The sequence below is a fragment of the Microcaecilia unicolor genome, chromosome 5 (genome assembly GCF_901765095.1).
Source record: "Microcaecilia unicolor chromosome 5, aMicUni1.1, whole genome shotgun sequence".
NCBI classification, from domain to species: domain Eukaryota; kingdom Metazoa; phylum Chordata; class Amphibia; order Gymnophiona; family Siphonopidae; genus Microcaecilia; species Microcaecilia unicolor.
In genome coordinates this window covers 78,082,689-78,100,351 of record NC_044035.1, presented here as the reverse complement: position 1 = coordinate 78,100,351, position 17,663 = coordinate 78,082,689, and the positions used below count along the sequence as shown (strand labels likewise).

The window sequence follows — 17,663 nt, the reverse complement described above, 5'->3', positions numbered from 1 at the left end:
TCACCTTATGACCCCTTAACACTGCTCCACCAGGAGAGGAGACATCTCCCGATGGGCCTCAAATGTTGTGTGCTGCTGCAACCGTTGAGGGAGACCTGGAGGGGACTGGTGGGACTGCTGGGGGGACAACCTACGGTCTCGGGATTCTTATCAATACGAAGTAACCTAAATTTTCAACCGGGACGAGAAAATTCGACATTCCTAAGATGGGAGGTGGGTGGTATTTCAAGAGTGGAACATATACTGTATGGGGATGGGTATTTCTTGGCATATGAGGCGCTTAAAGCAAGCTAGGTACACACTGGGGAGACAGGTTTGCATATACTCAGATCAAACATTATATTTTAAGTCTGGACCAGTCAGCCCTCCAAGTAAAATTAAAAGAGAGAGTGCGAGGTCTATTTCAAAAATTAGAGGGTACGGGAGTGACAGTATCGGCCCTGCATAGAGAGTTAGTACACCTATCTGCACCCAGGAGTTTTCAGTCAATTAAACTGCAGTGGGAAAAAGAGTTAGGGGGGAAATTAGGAAATTGGGATGTAGCTACTACTTTGAAGAGGGTCCCAGCCCTTACAGTAGATGAGCGATTAAGAGAATGCGGATGTCGAGTAGCTATGAGAGCTTACTTTACCAAACAACAACTTGCCCATATAGACCTAAATACCATGGATAGCTGTGACAAATGTAATATGACATCACACACTCTATACCATGCTTTTTGGGGATGCCCAAAGGTTAGAGCCTTTTGGAGACGGATCCAGAGATACATGAGCACTATACTGGGAGAGACAATAGGAGGATCTTGAGACCATTATGTTTTAGACACACCAGCGGCTTTTCGTATTAAAGACAAAGGGGCAAAGCTCTGGTGTCGTAAAATCTGCCTAGTAGCAAAGAAGACAGTTTTGCAGTATTGGGTCTCACCAGACCCTCCGGCCTATTGGCAATGGAGGAATCAAATTCACTTGTTAGCAACATGGGAGGCCAGGGAAGCGAGAAGATCTCCAAAAGGGAAAAAGAATTTTATGAGAATTTGGAATGGGTACATACAGAAATTGAGCCCACGAGGCCGCAGTATGCTACTGAACCTCACATGCTAAATATAAGATGGGACCGGGTGTAACGACCATCCACTAGAGAGAGATGGATTGGCTCCTAGAGGGTGGGGGGGGGGGGGGGGTGAACAAAAAGGGGGGGGGGGGAGGGGAAGAGGGGATAAAACAGTAAAAAGGTTGATGACTAAATGTAGCAAATTGTTTTCAGTGTTCCTTGTTTTAATACCGAGCTTGAATATCAAGAGATGTAAAGCATTTATGTTTTTGAGATGTCATCAATAAAAATTTGAAACATAAAGTCCACAACAGGAGTCCAAGATTGCTAAATAGGAGAAAACAGGTAATAAACTTTATAAATCAAATTTTGAGATACAGACGAGTTTCTATTCAACTTTACTTAACTAGGAGCTCTCTTAGATGTTAAAAAGATGACAATTGGTCAGGATCAAAATAAACATATTTCACGGCTTGATAGGAGATTAAACATTTGCAAGGATATTTAAGGTAAAAAGTTGCGCCAAGTTGAAGTGTCTCCTGTCTCATCTGTAAAACCTTTTGTCGTCGTCTTTGCGTTTCCCTCGCTAGATCTGGAAAGACACGAGTTTGCAAACCACGAAAGGTTTTTTCTTTATTCTGAAAAAAACTTCTTTAAGATCCAGATCTTGTCCGAAGGTAACGCTACTGTGGCCAACATAGTAGTTGGTGTTATCTGTTCTGAATCCGACATTTCAAGAAGGGCAGAAACATCCAATGGTTGCGCATTCTGAATATTATTCCTTTGTAAAGGATCCAAACCCTTCACAGGTATATAAAAAACCTGTGAAAAGGGTGGCATATCTTTATCTTCTATCTCTAGAATTTCTCTGAGGTAATTTCTTAGCATCTCCCGAGGGGAGATAAATGGTTGTCGCGGAAAATTTATAAAACGCAGATTATTAGATTTTGAAGTATTTTCCAGCATTTCTGATTTTCTCCTTAAATTAACCAAGTCTTTAAGCATTGTTGTTTGCTGTGATTTCAACTCTAAAACATACTTTTCCTGTTTAGGCAAATCTGCTTTAACTATTTTCACCTCATTCTCAATTTCTGTTACCTTCCCATCTAATATCACAACTTCATTTCTTATTTTCCTCATCTGGGGGCACAAAAACTTCCCCATTTCTGCAATCAACTGCCATAAATTATCCAATGTCACTTCATCTGGTTTCTGAAAAGTTTAGCAAATGCAATGCTCTCGCTCTCTTCCTGTGAAACATGTTTCTCACCTTCCAATGTCCCTCGCAACTCCTCCTGTGTTTTTCCGGCAGTGTGAGATAACAGGGAAGAAGCTGACAAATCTCCCACGTTCTTCGTTAAGGCTAACACTGCCTCCCGTCCAGTTCCACCCTGTAACACTTCGGTATTCAGGGCTAAGGACGCCGCCACCAGAGAACCACTTCTCACAGGCTGGGGAGGAGGGGCCCTTGCGTCGGGGCTCAAAGAAACTTCCAGTTCAAGGTTCAGCTCCTGGTCTCCTATCCTGGGCTGTTCCAGCGAACCGCTCACCGATGCTGCTGTTGAAACCTGAGCTCGTTGCAGATAAGATTCAATCAAGCCTGAAGATATCAAAGGTCTTTGCTGCTGGGCTGCAGTAGCAGCAGCTCTGCCCCTCCTCTTCGGCATTACAAGGTAATTAGAGAGTAACAGTAAAATCTGGAGGAGCTCTAAAACACGTCTGTCTCAGTCAGCGGCCATCTTGGAACTCCAAAACAAACCTTTTAAAGTAGCTGAAATTTATTTCTTGATTTTCAAAAACTGAGGCTTTATATTGGTTACAAAATCTGTAACAAGACTGAACTTTTATATGTGACTGCTTTTTATAATGGCGAGATTACATTGCTGCTTGCAATGAATTGTATTGGAGAAGAGACGACTGAGGGGAGACATGATAGAGGTATATAAAATAATGAGTGGAGTGGAACAGGACTAGGACTAGGGGGCATGCGACGAAACTACAGTGTAGTAAATTTAAAACCGGAGAAAATTTTTCTTCACCCAACGCATAATTAAACTCTGGAATTCGTTGCCAGAGAACGTGGTGAAGGCGGTTAGCTTGGCAGAGTTTAAAAAGGGGTTAGACGGTTTCCTAAAGGACAAGTCCATAAACCACTACTAAATGGACTTGGGAAAAATCCACAATTCCAGGAATAACATGTATAGAATGTTTGTACGTTTGGGAAGCTTGCCAGGTGCCCTTGGCCTGGATTGGCCACTGTCGTGGACAGGATGCTGGGCTCGATGGACCCTTGGTCTTTTCCCAGTGTGGCATTACTTATGTACTTATGGATGCTGCAATAAGTAAGAATCAAATAATAACAAACCAGGGTGTGCAATATCAAGAAGGACATAAGAAAATTCCTCAGTACCCAATATTTAGTACTTAATCAACTGTAAACAGTATGTGACTATGGGTAACCCAAAATACAAAAGAAACCATATGTATCAAGAACAGCAACAGAAGAAATTCTCAGAGTAATAACTCACCCAAGCAGAATGCCACCCTAGGGTCAAAGGCTGTGCTTAGAGGGTGGATAAGTTTCTCAGTCATTGAAAATCTCCTTATCAGGATATATAATTTATTCTTTTTTTATATATATGAAGTTAAGCTCACCCTGTGCTTCAGATTCTTTTGTGTATACTCATACTCGCACCCAAGCCATACACTGTAAACAGAAAGTAACTTTAAAAAGACATTTTTTACGATATCTGTTTTCTCATTTATAACAATAATGTACACTAATATTTCTAATGTTCTCTCATCTATATAAAGCACCCATATTCACACTTATACAATGTCTATACTGTACAGCTAAACAGACAATCTCAACAGTCTATTATCTCATTTATAACCTAGATAATGTAGGTCATTACTCATATCCTCCTATCTTTGGAAGTACTGTATAGTTAGAATGGCTAATTAAATTAACTTATTTAAGATGGAATAAATTAACTTATTTAAGCTGAAATAATTCTTTTTCTTTGTTGTGTTAGAATAACAATAATTCTTTTATGTAAGCTCACTTATCTTAATTCTGTTGGGTGAGTGCACTACACCCGGCAGCCATGATGTTTTAACGTGGCATCTCTCGTTACCTCAAACACCAACAATCTAGTACTGGCAGGATCCTCTTAATGCCCTACAGTACAGAGTTTCAAAAATATCTTCATCAGGGACCCGGATTCATGCTTTTACAACCTGCAACTGGCAATAAATACGCCACTTTTCTGAAATCAATTTATTGTCAGTTGCAGGTTGTACCAGGTGTTTTCCCTTATTTGGTAGGCTACACCTACACTACCAAATAAGGGAAAAAATTCCCTTAATTGACATCTACCCCAGGGCATCCCAGGAAGCACCAGGTGGTGTCAAGCACTGCCATTTTCAAAGATAGTGGCAATGAGCAGGAGAGAGCAGACATTGCTCCTGCTTCATTAAGTGCAGGGGCCTAGGGGAAGGATCGGGGTTCACTAGGCACCAGGAAAAGGTTTGTTTGTTTTTGTTAATGGTTTGGGCCAGGAGGAAGGGAGATTGTCTGATGATGACCATAGGGGCTCTCTATGCTGCCTCAGACCCGGCAGTAGGTTTCTAGCATTGTGAGAACTATAAGTGAGGAAAGATAAGTTACTACAGCTTAACCATCTGGATGACCTTCTTTCAACCAGTTGGTAGAGTGACTGGCTCATATTTAACTTGGATCAAAAGTGAGCAACATTTACTGTGTATTAAATGGGTATGTAAAATGTACATTCTCCGAGGACAAGCAGGCTTCTTGTTCTCATGCCTGGGTGACGTCCACGGCAGCCCCGAGGAACGGAAATCTTCCTAGCAACAAACGTTTGCTAGAGCCTTCGAGCACATATGGGCACAGCCATCTTCCCGCCTGTCACGCAAGAGTCCTGCTTTAGTTCTTTTCTTTCCGCGGTAAGGGAGTGACTGCTTGCGGTCTCTCTCTGTGTTGGCCCTGAAAAGAGCCTTGGTTTCGCAGTTTTTTCCGTGTTTTTCTTCCATTTTTCGCTCAGTTGAGCTGCTTTCTTTCAAAAAAAAATTCTTTTTCAAATCCTTTATTTTTTAGGTTTTTGTCCCTTCTTAAGTTTCTTTTCGTTTCCGGTGGTTGCAGCATCGCTACGCAGACTGGGGGTGCATGTGTTCCCTTACCTCAACGATTGGCTGGTAAAGAACACCTCCAAGACAGGAGCTCTACAGTCCATGCAGCTGACTTTTTAACTCCTGGAGCTATTAGGGTTTGTTCTAAATTATCCAAAGTCCCATCTTCTTCCAGTTCAAAAACTAGAATTCATAGGAGCTCTGCTGGACTCACAGGCGGCTCATACCTATCTCCCCGAGGCGAGGGCAGACAACCTTCTGTCTCTTGTTTCCATGGCCAGAGCATCTCAGCATATCACAGCTCGGCAGATGTTGAGGCTTCTAGGCCATATGGCCCCCACAGTCCTTGTGACTCCCATGGCTCGTCTTCATATGAGATCGACTCAATGGACCCTAGCTTCCCAGTGGTACCAAGCTGCAGGGAATCTAGAGGATGTGATCCAGCTGTCCACCGACTTTCACAATTCCCTGCGGTGATGGATGATTCAATCCAATTTGACCTTGGGACGTCCTTTTCAAATTCCTTAGCCACAAAAAGTGCTGACAACGGATGCATCCCTCCTGGGTTGGGGAGCACATGTAGATGGGCTTCACACCCAGGGAGTTTGGTTCCTCCAAGAATCAGATCTTCAGATCAATCTCCTGGAGTTGCGAGCGGTCTGGAACGCTCTAAAGGCTTTCAGAGATCGACTGTCCAATCAAATTATTCAAATTCAGACAGACAATCAGGTTGCCATGTACTACATCAACAAGCAGGGGGGCACCGGATCTCGCCCCCCCTGTGTCAGGAAGCCGTCCAGATGTGGCTTTGGGCACATCAGCACGGCATGCTTCTCCAAGCCACATATCTAGCAGGCGTAAACAGTCTGGCCGACAGATTGAGCAGGATAATGCAACCTCACGAGTGGTCGCCTCAACTCTGGTGTAATCCGCAAAATCTTCCAAGCGTGGGGCACCCCCTCGGTGGATCTTTTTTGCCACTCAGCTCAATCATAAGGTCCCTCAGTTCTGTTCCAGACTTCAGGCTCATGACAGACTAGCGTCAGATGCCTTCTCCTGCATTGGGGGAAGGGCCCTTTTATATGCGTATCCTCCCATACCTCTGGTGGGGAAGACTTGCTGAAACTCAAGCAAGACTGTGGGACCATAATTCTGATTGCGCCCTTTTGGCCACCTCAGATTTGGTTCCCTCTTCTTCTGGAGTTGTCTTCCGAAGAACCGTGGAGATTGGATTGTTTTCCAACCCTCATCACTCAGAACGAGGGGTCGCTTCTGCGTCCCAACCTCCAGTCTCTGGCTCTCACAGCCTGGATGTTGAGGGCGTAGACTTCGCCTCCTTGGGTCTTTCTAAGGGTGTCTCCCGAGTCTTGCTTCCAGAAAAGATTCCACGAAGAGGTGTTACTCTTTCAAATGGAGAAGGTTTGCCGTCTGGTGTGACAGCAAGGCCCTAGATCCTCTTTCTTGTCCTACACAGACCCTGCTTGAATACCTTCTACACTTACCAGAGTCTGGTCTCAAGACCAACTCCGTAAGAGTTCATCTTAGTGCAATTAGTGCTTTTCATTATCGTGTAGAGGGTAAGCCTATCTCTGGACAGCCTTTAGTTGTTCGCTTCATGAGAGGTTTGCTTTTGTCAAAGACCCCTGTCAAACCTCCACCAGTGTCATGGGATCTCAACGTCGTTCTCACCCAGCTGATGAAGCCTCCTTTTGAGCCACTGAATTCCTGCCATCTAAAGTACTTGACCTGGAAGGTCATTTTCTTGGTGGCAGTTACTTCAGCTCGTAGAGCCAGTGAGCTTCAAGCCTTGGTAGCCCATGCTCCCTATACTAAGTTTCATCATAATAGAGTAGTCCTCTGTACGCACCCTAAGTTCTTGCCGAAGGTGGTGTTGGAGTTCCATCTGAACCAATCAATTGTCTTGTCAACATTTTTCCCCCGTCATACCCGCCCTGCTGAACGTCAGCTGCACACATTGGACTGCAAGAGAGCATTGGCCTTCTACCTGGAGCGGACACAGCCCCACAGACAGTCCGCCCAATTGTTTGTTTCTTTTGATCCCAACAGAAGGGGAGTTGCTGTCGGGGAAACGCACCATTTCCAGTTGGCTAGCAGATTGCATTTCCTTCACTTACGCCCAGGCTGGGCTGACTCTTGAGGGTCATGTCACGGCTCATAGTGTTCGAGCCATGGCAGCGTCAGTGGCCTACTTGAAGTCAGCCACTATAGAAGAGATATGTAAGGCTGCGACGTGGTCATCAATCCACACATTCACATCTCACTACTGCCTTCTGCAGGATATCTGACGCGACAGTCGGTTGGACAGTCGGTGCTGCAGAATCTGTTCGGTGTTTAGAATCCACTCCACCCCCCCTAGGCCCATTTTTGTTCTGTTCTAGGCTGCACTCTCAGTTAGCTGTTTCTTCGTAGGTCAATTATTATGTCCTCGCCGTTGCTAAGTCCAATTGACCTTTCTTTGTTGTTTTGAGTGAACCTGGGGGGCTAGGGATAACCCAGTCGTGAGAACAAGCAGCCTGCTTGTCTTCAGAGGAAAATGAAGATACATACCTGTAGCAGGTATTCTCCGAGGGCAGCAGGCTGATTGTTCTCACATACTCGCCTGCCTCCCCTTTGGAGTTGTCCTTTTCTTTGTTGTTGCTTTATAATTTAATTAAAGCGGGGCTCTTGCGCGACGGGCAGGAAGATGGCTGAGCATGTGCGGTGCGCGCACCCACACACGCTTGAAGGCTCTAGCAAACTTTTGTTGCTGGGAAGATTTCCATTCCTCGGGGCTGCCGTGGACATCACCCAGCCGTGAGAACAATCAGCCTGCTGTCCTCTGAGAATACCTGCTACAGGTATGTATCTTCATTTTATTTTCATCTTCATTGTTATGATTATGTCTGATTGAAGAGGAGTTTGTGAAATTTGCAGACATAGGGCTCTGTTAACTAAGGTGCGCTAGCGTTTTAGCACACGCTGCTAGACACCCATAAGAATATATAGCGTTAGCTCATACTAAAAATGCTAGCAATCCTACAGTGCAGCTTAGTAAACAGGACCTATAGTGTTTCTCTGAAATATGAATTGTGTATTGCAAAAGATAAGAATTGTTCAGCTATGATTTTTATACTTGCTAAAACAAAAACATTTTATTATCCAGATAATATTGAAGTTGCTTATCTGAAGACCCTAACAAAAGATGATATAATTCAGTTCTATAAGGTAAGTTAAATCCATTAATATTTAGAACTTCTGGATAGAGGGTAAAATGGAGGTCGTTAAATTAAGTTAATTTGTGTAGCCATAAGTGTTGTATTATGATTATATAGTAACATAGTAACATAGTAGATGACGGCAGAAAAAGACCTGCACGGTCCATCTAGTCTGCCCACGATAAACTCATGTGTATACCTTACCTTGATATGTACCTGTCTTTTTCAGGGCACAGACCATATAAGTCTGTGCAGCAGTATTTCCCGCCTCCCAACCACCAGTCCCGCCTCCCATCACCGGCTCCGGCACAGACCCCGTATAAGTCTGCCCTCCCCCATCCTAGCCTCTCAACCACCAACCCCTCTTCCCCCCACCACCCAATTTCAGCTAAGCTTCTGTGGATCCTTCCTTCCTGCACAGGATTCCTTTATGCCTGTCCCACGCATGCTTGAATTCTGTTACCGTTTTCATCTCCACCACCTCCCGCGGGAGGGCATTCCAAGCGTTCACCAACCCTCTCCGTGAAGAAATACTTCCTGACATCTTTCCTGAGTCTGCCCCCCTTCAATCTCATTTCATGTCCTCTCGTACTACCGCCTTCCCCTCTCCGGAAAAGATTTGGTTGCGGATTAATACCTTTCAAATATTGAACGTCTGTATCATATCACCCCTGTTCCTCCTTTCCTCCAGAGTATACATGTTCAGGGTCAGCAAGTCTCTCTTCATACGTCTTGGAAACGCAACTCCCATACCATCCTTGTAGCTTTTCTTTGTACTGCTTCCCATTTTTTTTAACATCCTTCGCAAGATATTGGCCTCCAAACTGAACACAATACTCCAGGTGGGGCCTCACCAACGTCTTATACAGGGGCATTAAAACCTCCTTTTTTCTGCTGGTCACACCTCTCTCTATACAGCCTAGCAACCTTCTCGCTACGGCCACCGCCCTTGTTGCACTGTTCATAGGCTTTAGGTCTCAGATACTATCACCCCAAGATCCCTCTCCCCGTCCGTGACTATCAGGCTCTCCCCACCTAACACATATGCCTCCCTTGGATTTCTACTCCCTAAGTGCATCACTTTGCATTTCTTCGCATTGAATTTTAATTGCCAAACGTTAGACCATTGTTCCAGCTTCTTCAGATCTTTTTTCATGTTTTCACTCCCTCCGGGGTGTCCACTCTGTTGCAAATCTTGGTGTCATCCGCAAAAAGGCAAACTTTACCTTGTAACCCTTCGGCAATGTCACTCACAAATATATTGAACAGAATGGGCCCCAGCACCGATCCCTGAGGCACTCCACTACTCACCTTTCCCTCCTCGAGCGAACTCCATTCACTACCACCCTCTGGCGTCTGCCCGTCAACCAGTTCCTAATCCAGTTCACCACTTCGGGTCCTATCTTCAGCCCTTCTAGTTTATTCAAGAGCCTCCTGTGGGGAACCGTGTCAAAAGCCTTGCTGAAATCTAAGTAGATGACGTCCATAGCACGTCCTTGATTTAGTTCTCCCGTCACCCAGTCAAAGAATTCAATGAGATTCGTTTGGCACGACTTCCCTTTGGTGAAACCATGTTGTCTCGGATCTTGCAACTATTGGCTTCCAGGAAATTCACTATCCTTTCCTTCAGCATGGCTTCCATTACTTTTCCAATAACCGAAGTGAGGCTTACCGGCCTGTAGTTTCCAGCTTCTTCCCTATCCCCACTTTTGTGAAGAGGGACCACCTCCGCCATTTTCCAATCCCTCGGAACCTCTCCCGTCTCCAAGGATTATTAAACAAATCTTTAAGAGGACCCGCCAGAACCTCTCTGAGCTCCCTCAGTATTCTGGGTGGATCCCGTCCGGCCCCATGGCTTTGTCCACCTTTAGCTTTCCAAGTTGTTCATATACACTCTCTTCCGTGAACGGTGCTCTATCCACTTCGTTTTCAGGTGTCTTTTGCCAGTCCCTCTCGGTCCTTCCCCAGGATTTTCTTCATATAAAGAAACTGAGCTTTTTTTCATTGGAGTAAATGTTAATTTGATCACAAGTGAGTGTATCAGGAATGGCCTAGAAGAATTCAAAGAAACTTATATGCAAAATAGAGTGCCCCATGTATAAAGTGAAATGTATTAACTAATACAGGAAAAGCCACAGTTTCAGAAATGATTAGGGATTTGATGGTGCTAGTTGTACAAGAGCCCCCTGTTTCCTACTTCCTTCAGGAAACAAGAGAAACTGAAGTGGACAGAGTTAGTAGCAAAGCAGGGAACAGCTACTTCAGTACCTCCCTCTCTGTCATTACCTCTTCAACTTCCCCTCTGTACCTTATAAGGAGCAAGAGAGGAAAGAGTGAGCCTAGAGTGAGCTACTCACTTGGAAAATTTTGATTAGAAAGAAACTAATAATCAATCTCCACCATAATCTGTAATAAAATATAAACACCCAAGTATCAACACAACTACTACTAAACATTTCTAAAGCGCTACTAGGGTTACGCAGCGCTGTACTAATTTACATAGAGGGACAGTTCCTGCTCAAAAGAGCTTACAATCTAGTAGACAAGTGAACGGTCAAATTGGGGCAGTCTGGATTTACTGAACGGTAAGAGTTAGGTGCCGAACGCATTAATGAAGAGGTGGGTTTTAAGCAGAGACTTGAAGATGGGCAGGGAGGGGGCTTGGCGTATGGGCTCAGGAAGATTGTTCCAAGCATAGGGTGAGGCAAGGCAGAATGAGCGGAGCCTGGAGTTGGTGGTGGTGGAGAAGGGTACAGAGAGGAGGGATTTGTCCTGTGAACGGAGGGTTTCGGGGCGGGAACGTAAGGGGAAATGAGGGTAGAAAGGTAGTGAGGGGAGGCTTACAAACAAAAATTCTTAAAATATAACTATATATATAAAAAATGTAGTAAGAAAGAGAGTCCTCAGTCAACATTGTGATTTAAGCACTTCAGTGCTAATCTGTTGTTAAAGGAATAGTAAAACCCATGGCTTTTACTGTACATGGGCTTAACTTGCTCTAGCACTGTAACTCGCTGCTTAGTTATAACATCCCTGGACTCAATTTCTAAATACAATCGCCTCACTTATGTGCATTGGTGTGTAGGGCAGTAGCTCAGAGGTACTTATCAGATAAAATTACCAGATAGCAATGACATGAACTCGGGTCTAGGGGGTACCGCTTATAGCCCTAACGACATGCTAGCTTAGCTGTACAAATAACCCAAAACCATGCCACAGGTGACATATATATTAGGGTTTATTATGTAAGAAAAATATATATAAATATTTTTCTGAAGCAAAGTGCCAAGCTAAATACAAAAATACTTGCTATACAAATAGATTATCACCAAAATAGATTAGTGCTAGTTTTATTTTTAAAAAGACTATCAAAATTACATATTTGCAGTGAGTACAGTCTGCATGCTAGTGTATACCTAATACATTTTTGCTATAGATTCTGGGGCCAGAATCGTGAAAGGCTCTAAAAACGGAGGCAGCAATTCTATAAATTGAGCCTAATTTTAGGACTGAGTCTCGGGTCTGGAACTGTTGGAATGCCTGGCCAGGATAGTTTCACAAGTGTTTTGTCACCATCCACGCTTGGATAATCAAAAGTGGTGTGCTGATATTTTGAAAGACTTTTTTGTATTGTCTTCATAACTAACCTTGATTTGGAGTAGGGTTATGTTGTTTTTTGATATTTGCTCAAAATCCGATTTTTGAAGCTGTGGTTTTCGCTATCTTTTTGGCGTTTTTACACTGCTGTTTTTTCTGGATTTTGGGGGAGCCAATGATGAGATGTCCATTAAGGGGTATGTATTGTCATGATTATTATAAATAATCTTGCCCCGGAAGGTTGAGGTCCATTTTATTTAGTAATTTCTGTATACTGTATTTTTCGGACTATAAGACGCACCGGACCATAAGACGCACCTAGGTTTTCCTCCCAAATTTGGAGGGAAAAAAAAGTGCATCTTATAGTCCGAAAAATAGTTACAGGCCCCCCTCCCTGTTCCAGGAACCCTTCCTCCGTTACAGGCACCTCCCTCCTTTACAGGCTCCCTCCCTCTCTCCGTTACAGGCACCCCTCTCTCCCTCCGTTGGAATTTTAAAATTCCAACGGAGGGAGAGAGGGGTGCCTGTAACGGAGGGAGGGAGGCTACATTCGGACTATAAGATGCACCCCCCATTTTCCTCCCAAATTTGGGAGGAAAAAAGTGCGTCTTATAGTCCGAAAAATACACTAAGTTTCAAAGGCAGTAAACTCTGGAACGCCCTACCCAGATCCATTTGTTCTATTAAAAACTACCTACCCTTCAGAAAATCGCTGAAAATCCATCTATTCAAGGAAGCTTATCCCAACGTCACGACCTAACCCTACAAACCCACCTATTCATCACCTGTTCCTGTGACAACGGCAATGACTCAGACCATGCCTCTTCCAATCTGCCCTATGCTTATCCTTACCCTATCCCTGACGATCTCAATCTAGCCTATTACTAGTACCTCCTCCTACCTCCTCCAACCCCTCTCCCTTATAATATTACCTATCCATACATCCCCATTACTCTGCTAAGCTTAGCCTGTTTTTCTCTGCATTATACTTTGTAATTCTACTACTATGTAAGCCGCATTGAACCAGCTATGAGTGGGAAAGTGCGGGGTACAAATGTAACAAATAAATAAACATAACCTCACCCCAGTCAGGTTTTGCCTAACATCATTTTTGTATAAGTAGCTTAATTTTAGGCACCATAAAGGGGCACATTTAGCACCAGTTCTGTAAAAGCTTAAGATGCACCTAAGATGTTGTAGAATATTAGCTCAAAACCTCATTGACATGACAAAAGTTAGGCATGCCTAGTTACAACAGGTCAATGGCTGGTATACGTGGACACACCCAAGTATGACATACAGTGTACACTCATCACTTGTGTACGCTGCCCAACCCCTGACAATTGCACACTTAACCAGGTTAGGTACACTCTTTATGGAATAGCACCTAGCTCTAATTCATGTAACTGTCAATTATTGGCACCAGTCCTGCGTGTAAGCCATTAGTATTCTATAAACTAGGTGCCAGCTTATAAAATTGCCATTTAAGCATAGAAGTTGTAACCTTATACATTTAAAGTGATAAGGGGAAAATGAGGTTTGAACTCCTGAATTAAGCTGCTACGGTTCTGAACATTGGTTATTTACTACAAATATTTGTGACCAGTTGGGCAAAAAGAGACCAGGCTACCACTTTCCCTTAATAGCTAACCAAGTCAGTCGCTATAGTGGAATGTAGTCATTGATTGTATGAAGTACAGGTGATAGGTCAAGGAAATCAGCATAGCAGAATCTCCATTTCTACAACCACCCCCATATCATTCAAGAACAGTCTCTGTATTAAAAGTGGGAATGAGAAGGGAGGTGGGGTAGTTGGGGGGATGGGGAAGAGGGGAGAAGGAGGTCTTATTGATATGTAAAATTATAGAAAATGTACTTTAAAACATTGAAGTTTATAGAGGTTCAAATACGATGTTACTGGATGGCGTGTTGGAGTGAATAAGGAATTTTACATTTGCATGTTTAAAGAATATTGGTAGTTCATTTTGTTTGATATGTATGAGGCAATACTGTACCGCTATCCTGTTCAATAAAGACTTCATGCAAATAAATAAAAAAAAGTGGGAATGATAACCAGATTGGACTGGAACTAGCTTATTCATGGATTCCAGAAACTCCTGCAACTATAGTATGGCACAGATTCAGTAATCTTGGCTAGTGCCATCAAATTTGAATTGTGTGGATGTTACTAACTACTGAAAAAATCTGACCCATTTCCCTTCAACACTGCACAGATTTGCACTTCCTTAAACATATCAACTAATACTACATTAGACAAAAACTCATTTACTAAAAGATACTACAGAACCATGCAGTGAATGCATTCAGTCTACAAGTTCTCTTCTATCCTAGAAATCAATTGTGACAATCTCTGTGAAAAGGTGACTAAAGTAGCAGGTCCAAAATGTTAGCTTATTTTTCATGTCAGAGGTCCATAAGCAGTCTGAAAAGTTACATGTTTGAACTTCTGTAACTTTTTAATTTTTTGCACATAGAAGGATGGGGTGTGGACTGTTGTATTAGAAATTGTTTGCTCTAACAGAATTCATTAAAACCTTTTTTTTTTCCAAAAACGTTGTCACCTTTTCCCAGAGATGATCACAATTTAAATTTGCTAATGCAAAAGTATACAAAATCTCAATATGCAAATTAGAAACAACTGCAAACTCTGCAGGTACAACATTGTCCCAACCCACTGCAGAAACAAAAATACCCATACAATCCTCAAAGTCCAATGATGGGGAAACTGTGGCCTGAATCTCCCCAATTCTAGTTTTAGTATAAATTAAGGGATAACGGACTGTGTGACAAGAGAGGAAGAAGGGGCACTAAATCACGAAGATTGAGATTAAGTGATCAAAAAAGGAGGATAACAGTGCTAACCATTGCCATACAAAGGAAGTGGATTCTGTTCCTGGCTTAGATGTTCAGCCTTCTAGGTCAGCCAGGGTTAAGGATGCTACAGAGGCAGCACTTGTAGTCTATGTAGGAAACAGTTGGGCAGTAGTAGGAACTGGTGGCCAGACTTCAAGTCCATGATTGCAGAGTTCTAGAGAGAGCCCTGCTGCTTTGTTCTCAGCTGGGGGATTGCTACTTCATTGTCTCAACTGTATGACTTGGGAAAGCAATGTAAAGGAAAACAAATGGTATTAGTGTCCAAATGAACTGGATTGTCAGAGAAGCAGGCAAAAATGCCAGACCACAGAAAAAAACAAGGATGAGAAAGTAAAAGAATACTTTGCAGGAAGGGTGTAAGAGTTCTTGGACACCCTAAGTAAATTTTCAGCCTTATGCGCTCCCCGCCTCCAACCTTGACTTACATATTAGCAATAGCTCCAGCACCTTCCCACTGGTAGTTGCAACTCTGTCACAGCACTTGACTTGATAATGACTCTGGTGCAGCATCCCTCCTCACACTGCCCACTCCTTTCCATCATCTCCCTTTCTCTCTCCAGCAGCATACCCCTTTTCATTTTCTCTTCTATCGCCATTTGTTCCTCACTCCTTCCAATTCACCCATCTCTAGCATCCATCATCTTTCTCCACTTTCCTCTTCCCCAGCATCTAGCCCTCGCTGTTTCTCCCTTGGCGTAATTGAGCAGTGGAGCCTGTGCCATGGTTCCCAACTGCTGTTCCCAGTTTGGAGTCCCAGTACCTTGGCCATATTCTAAGCATGTGCTTGCAGGCCAGCACATCTTAATGTAATCCCATGTATTCCTATGTTCACAGTACCAGCATTGAAGGCCAGGTAGAGCAGTTAAGTACTGCGGCACAGGCTCCAACTGTGCAACAGGCTGTGCTACTTGACCAGATTCATTACCTCTTCGGCTGGCAGAGCCAGGGAATCCTGCTGCCTTTAAGTTTGTACTTTCACTGTTCTTGCCCTCACATACATACACTTACACCACCACCAAAATGTAGCATGCCAGGCAATCATCTAGTTTGCCTAATGGTAATTCCAGCCATGTAAAAACATCTATCTTCTTAAAGGTTTAGAGAAGAAAATAAATTAAAAGAAACTGATTGTAAAGATATTTTTCAAGGACAAGCAGGCCAGTTGTATTCCCACAGCTGGGTGACGTCGTCCGATGGAGCCTGGTGCAGATGCTGACTAGCGAGATTATTATAAATATTTCTAGTAGCGTCTCACTGCACATTCTCTGATGCCTTCGTGTTCGAGTTCGGATCCCTCAGTCTTTGTTTTTTCATAGAGCAGGGAGGACGTGTCATCATGTTCTCTCGATGAGATTTTTGTTTTCTAAACAATAGTGCCTTCCTGTGCAGGTTTTTTTGGTCTCTTTTGGTTATTTATTTCTTTGTAGTGTTTTTGGCTCTTAAAATTTGCATTATTTTTCATGACTTGCTAGGCCCATTTAGGCTGAAGCACCAACTTCAATTTGAACACTGCCCCTTTTTACTGTTCACAGTTGAGGAATTTAATTTGGCCTGATTCTTTTCTAGATGTCCAAAAAGGACCCCACCACCACCAGTGGTTTCAAAAGGTGTGCCTAATGTAATCATGTGATTTCTTTGACTGATCTGCACAACTAGTGCATCAGTTGCCTTGGACATGATCATGAGCCTAACTCTTGTTCTCTCCATTTGCAAATGCAGTTGAGGACACAGAGGGCATGTCAGGTTCAACAGGAGAGACTTTTTGGCTCCACAAAGGCTGATGCATTGACCTCGATGGCTGCCAAGACTTCAGCTACCACTGGGAGTGTACCAGCATTTAGAAGGTCTCTACCTCTCTCAGCTAAGGTGCTGAAGTAGGCCCCAGGACTGGTCAGCATCGTACCCGACACCAAGGGCGCATACAGGTTCAATGTCAGCACTGAAGACCTATGATGCTGTGCGTTGGGGGAAGTCCAAGAAGCATAAGCATCTGTCCTCGTCGACATACAGTACCTGAGAAGCACCAACACTGGGAGATGAACTTCCTGTCTTGGAAGAGTGCCAATGTATAAGTCTCTAAGCAGACAGGTTTCCGCTTCCAGTGTGGCACTCGCGCCTTCTCAGGCTGCCTCTCTCCCAGCTCCTCCCATCTTTGCCAATGCCTGTCTTTAGTGTGTAGTTCCTAGCCATGCTCGGGGAGGAGCTGGCACAGATTGCAGATGCTGCAGTTGCAATCCACTCAGGCTTTGAGGGCATTTTGCCAGCTGTGGATCAGCCCCAGTTTCTTCCCTCATGCTCCATTCATGCCTGTGGAGAGATCTTTGATGTCAGCGCCTCAAAGGGTGCCGACATCAGCACATGCAGTACCACTCTCGACATCTGGGAAGGAAGCTTCCCCAAAGTCCTGACAGTAGGGCTGTACTTTGCTTGCCCATCAGAGTGTGGATGTAATTCCAATGAGCTGAGGCAGGCACAGACTCGCTCGGTCCAATCAGAGTATGTTGAGGAGGCTGAATGGGGGACCGCTCATGGGACTAAGAAGACGACTACCATTACTTCTCGGAAGAGTCATCTTGTGGGGTACCTTCTGATCCCTCTCCACCTTAAGAGTGGCGTAAATCTCCTCTTGAGGCTCTGTTTCACTGGTTTTGTCAAGGGTATAGCTTCTATCATTATAAGTTGGAGACGGAGAAAGAGCCCAGGGCACATATGTTTTCTGTCCTGGACTGAGTCACCTCCTAGGGAAGAGGTCATAGT

General features: G+C 43.8%; 1 protein-coding gene across 3 annotated transcripts in view; it reads left to right on the top strand.

Annotated features, from left to right (window-relative positions):
* IDE (insulin degrading enzyme) overlaps nucleotides 1-17,663 on the top strand; it is a 441,269-nt gene that overhangs the window by 397,725 nt on the left and 25,881 nt on the right. For all 3 annotated transcript variants that reach the window (XM_030203006.1, XM_030203005.1, XM_030203004.1), the window contains exon 22: nucleotides 8,363-8,424. In XM_030203006.1, coding sequence (XP_030058866.1) covers nucleotides 8,363-8,424 — 62 coding nt within the window. The remainder of the gene's footprint in view (nucleotides 1-8,362; nucleotides 8,425-17,663) is intronic.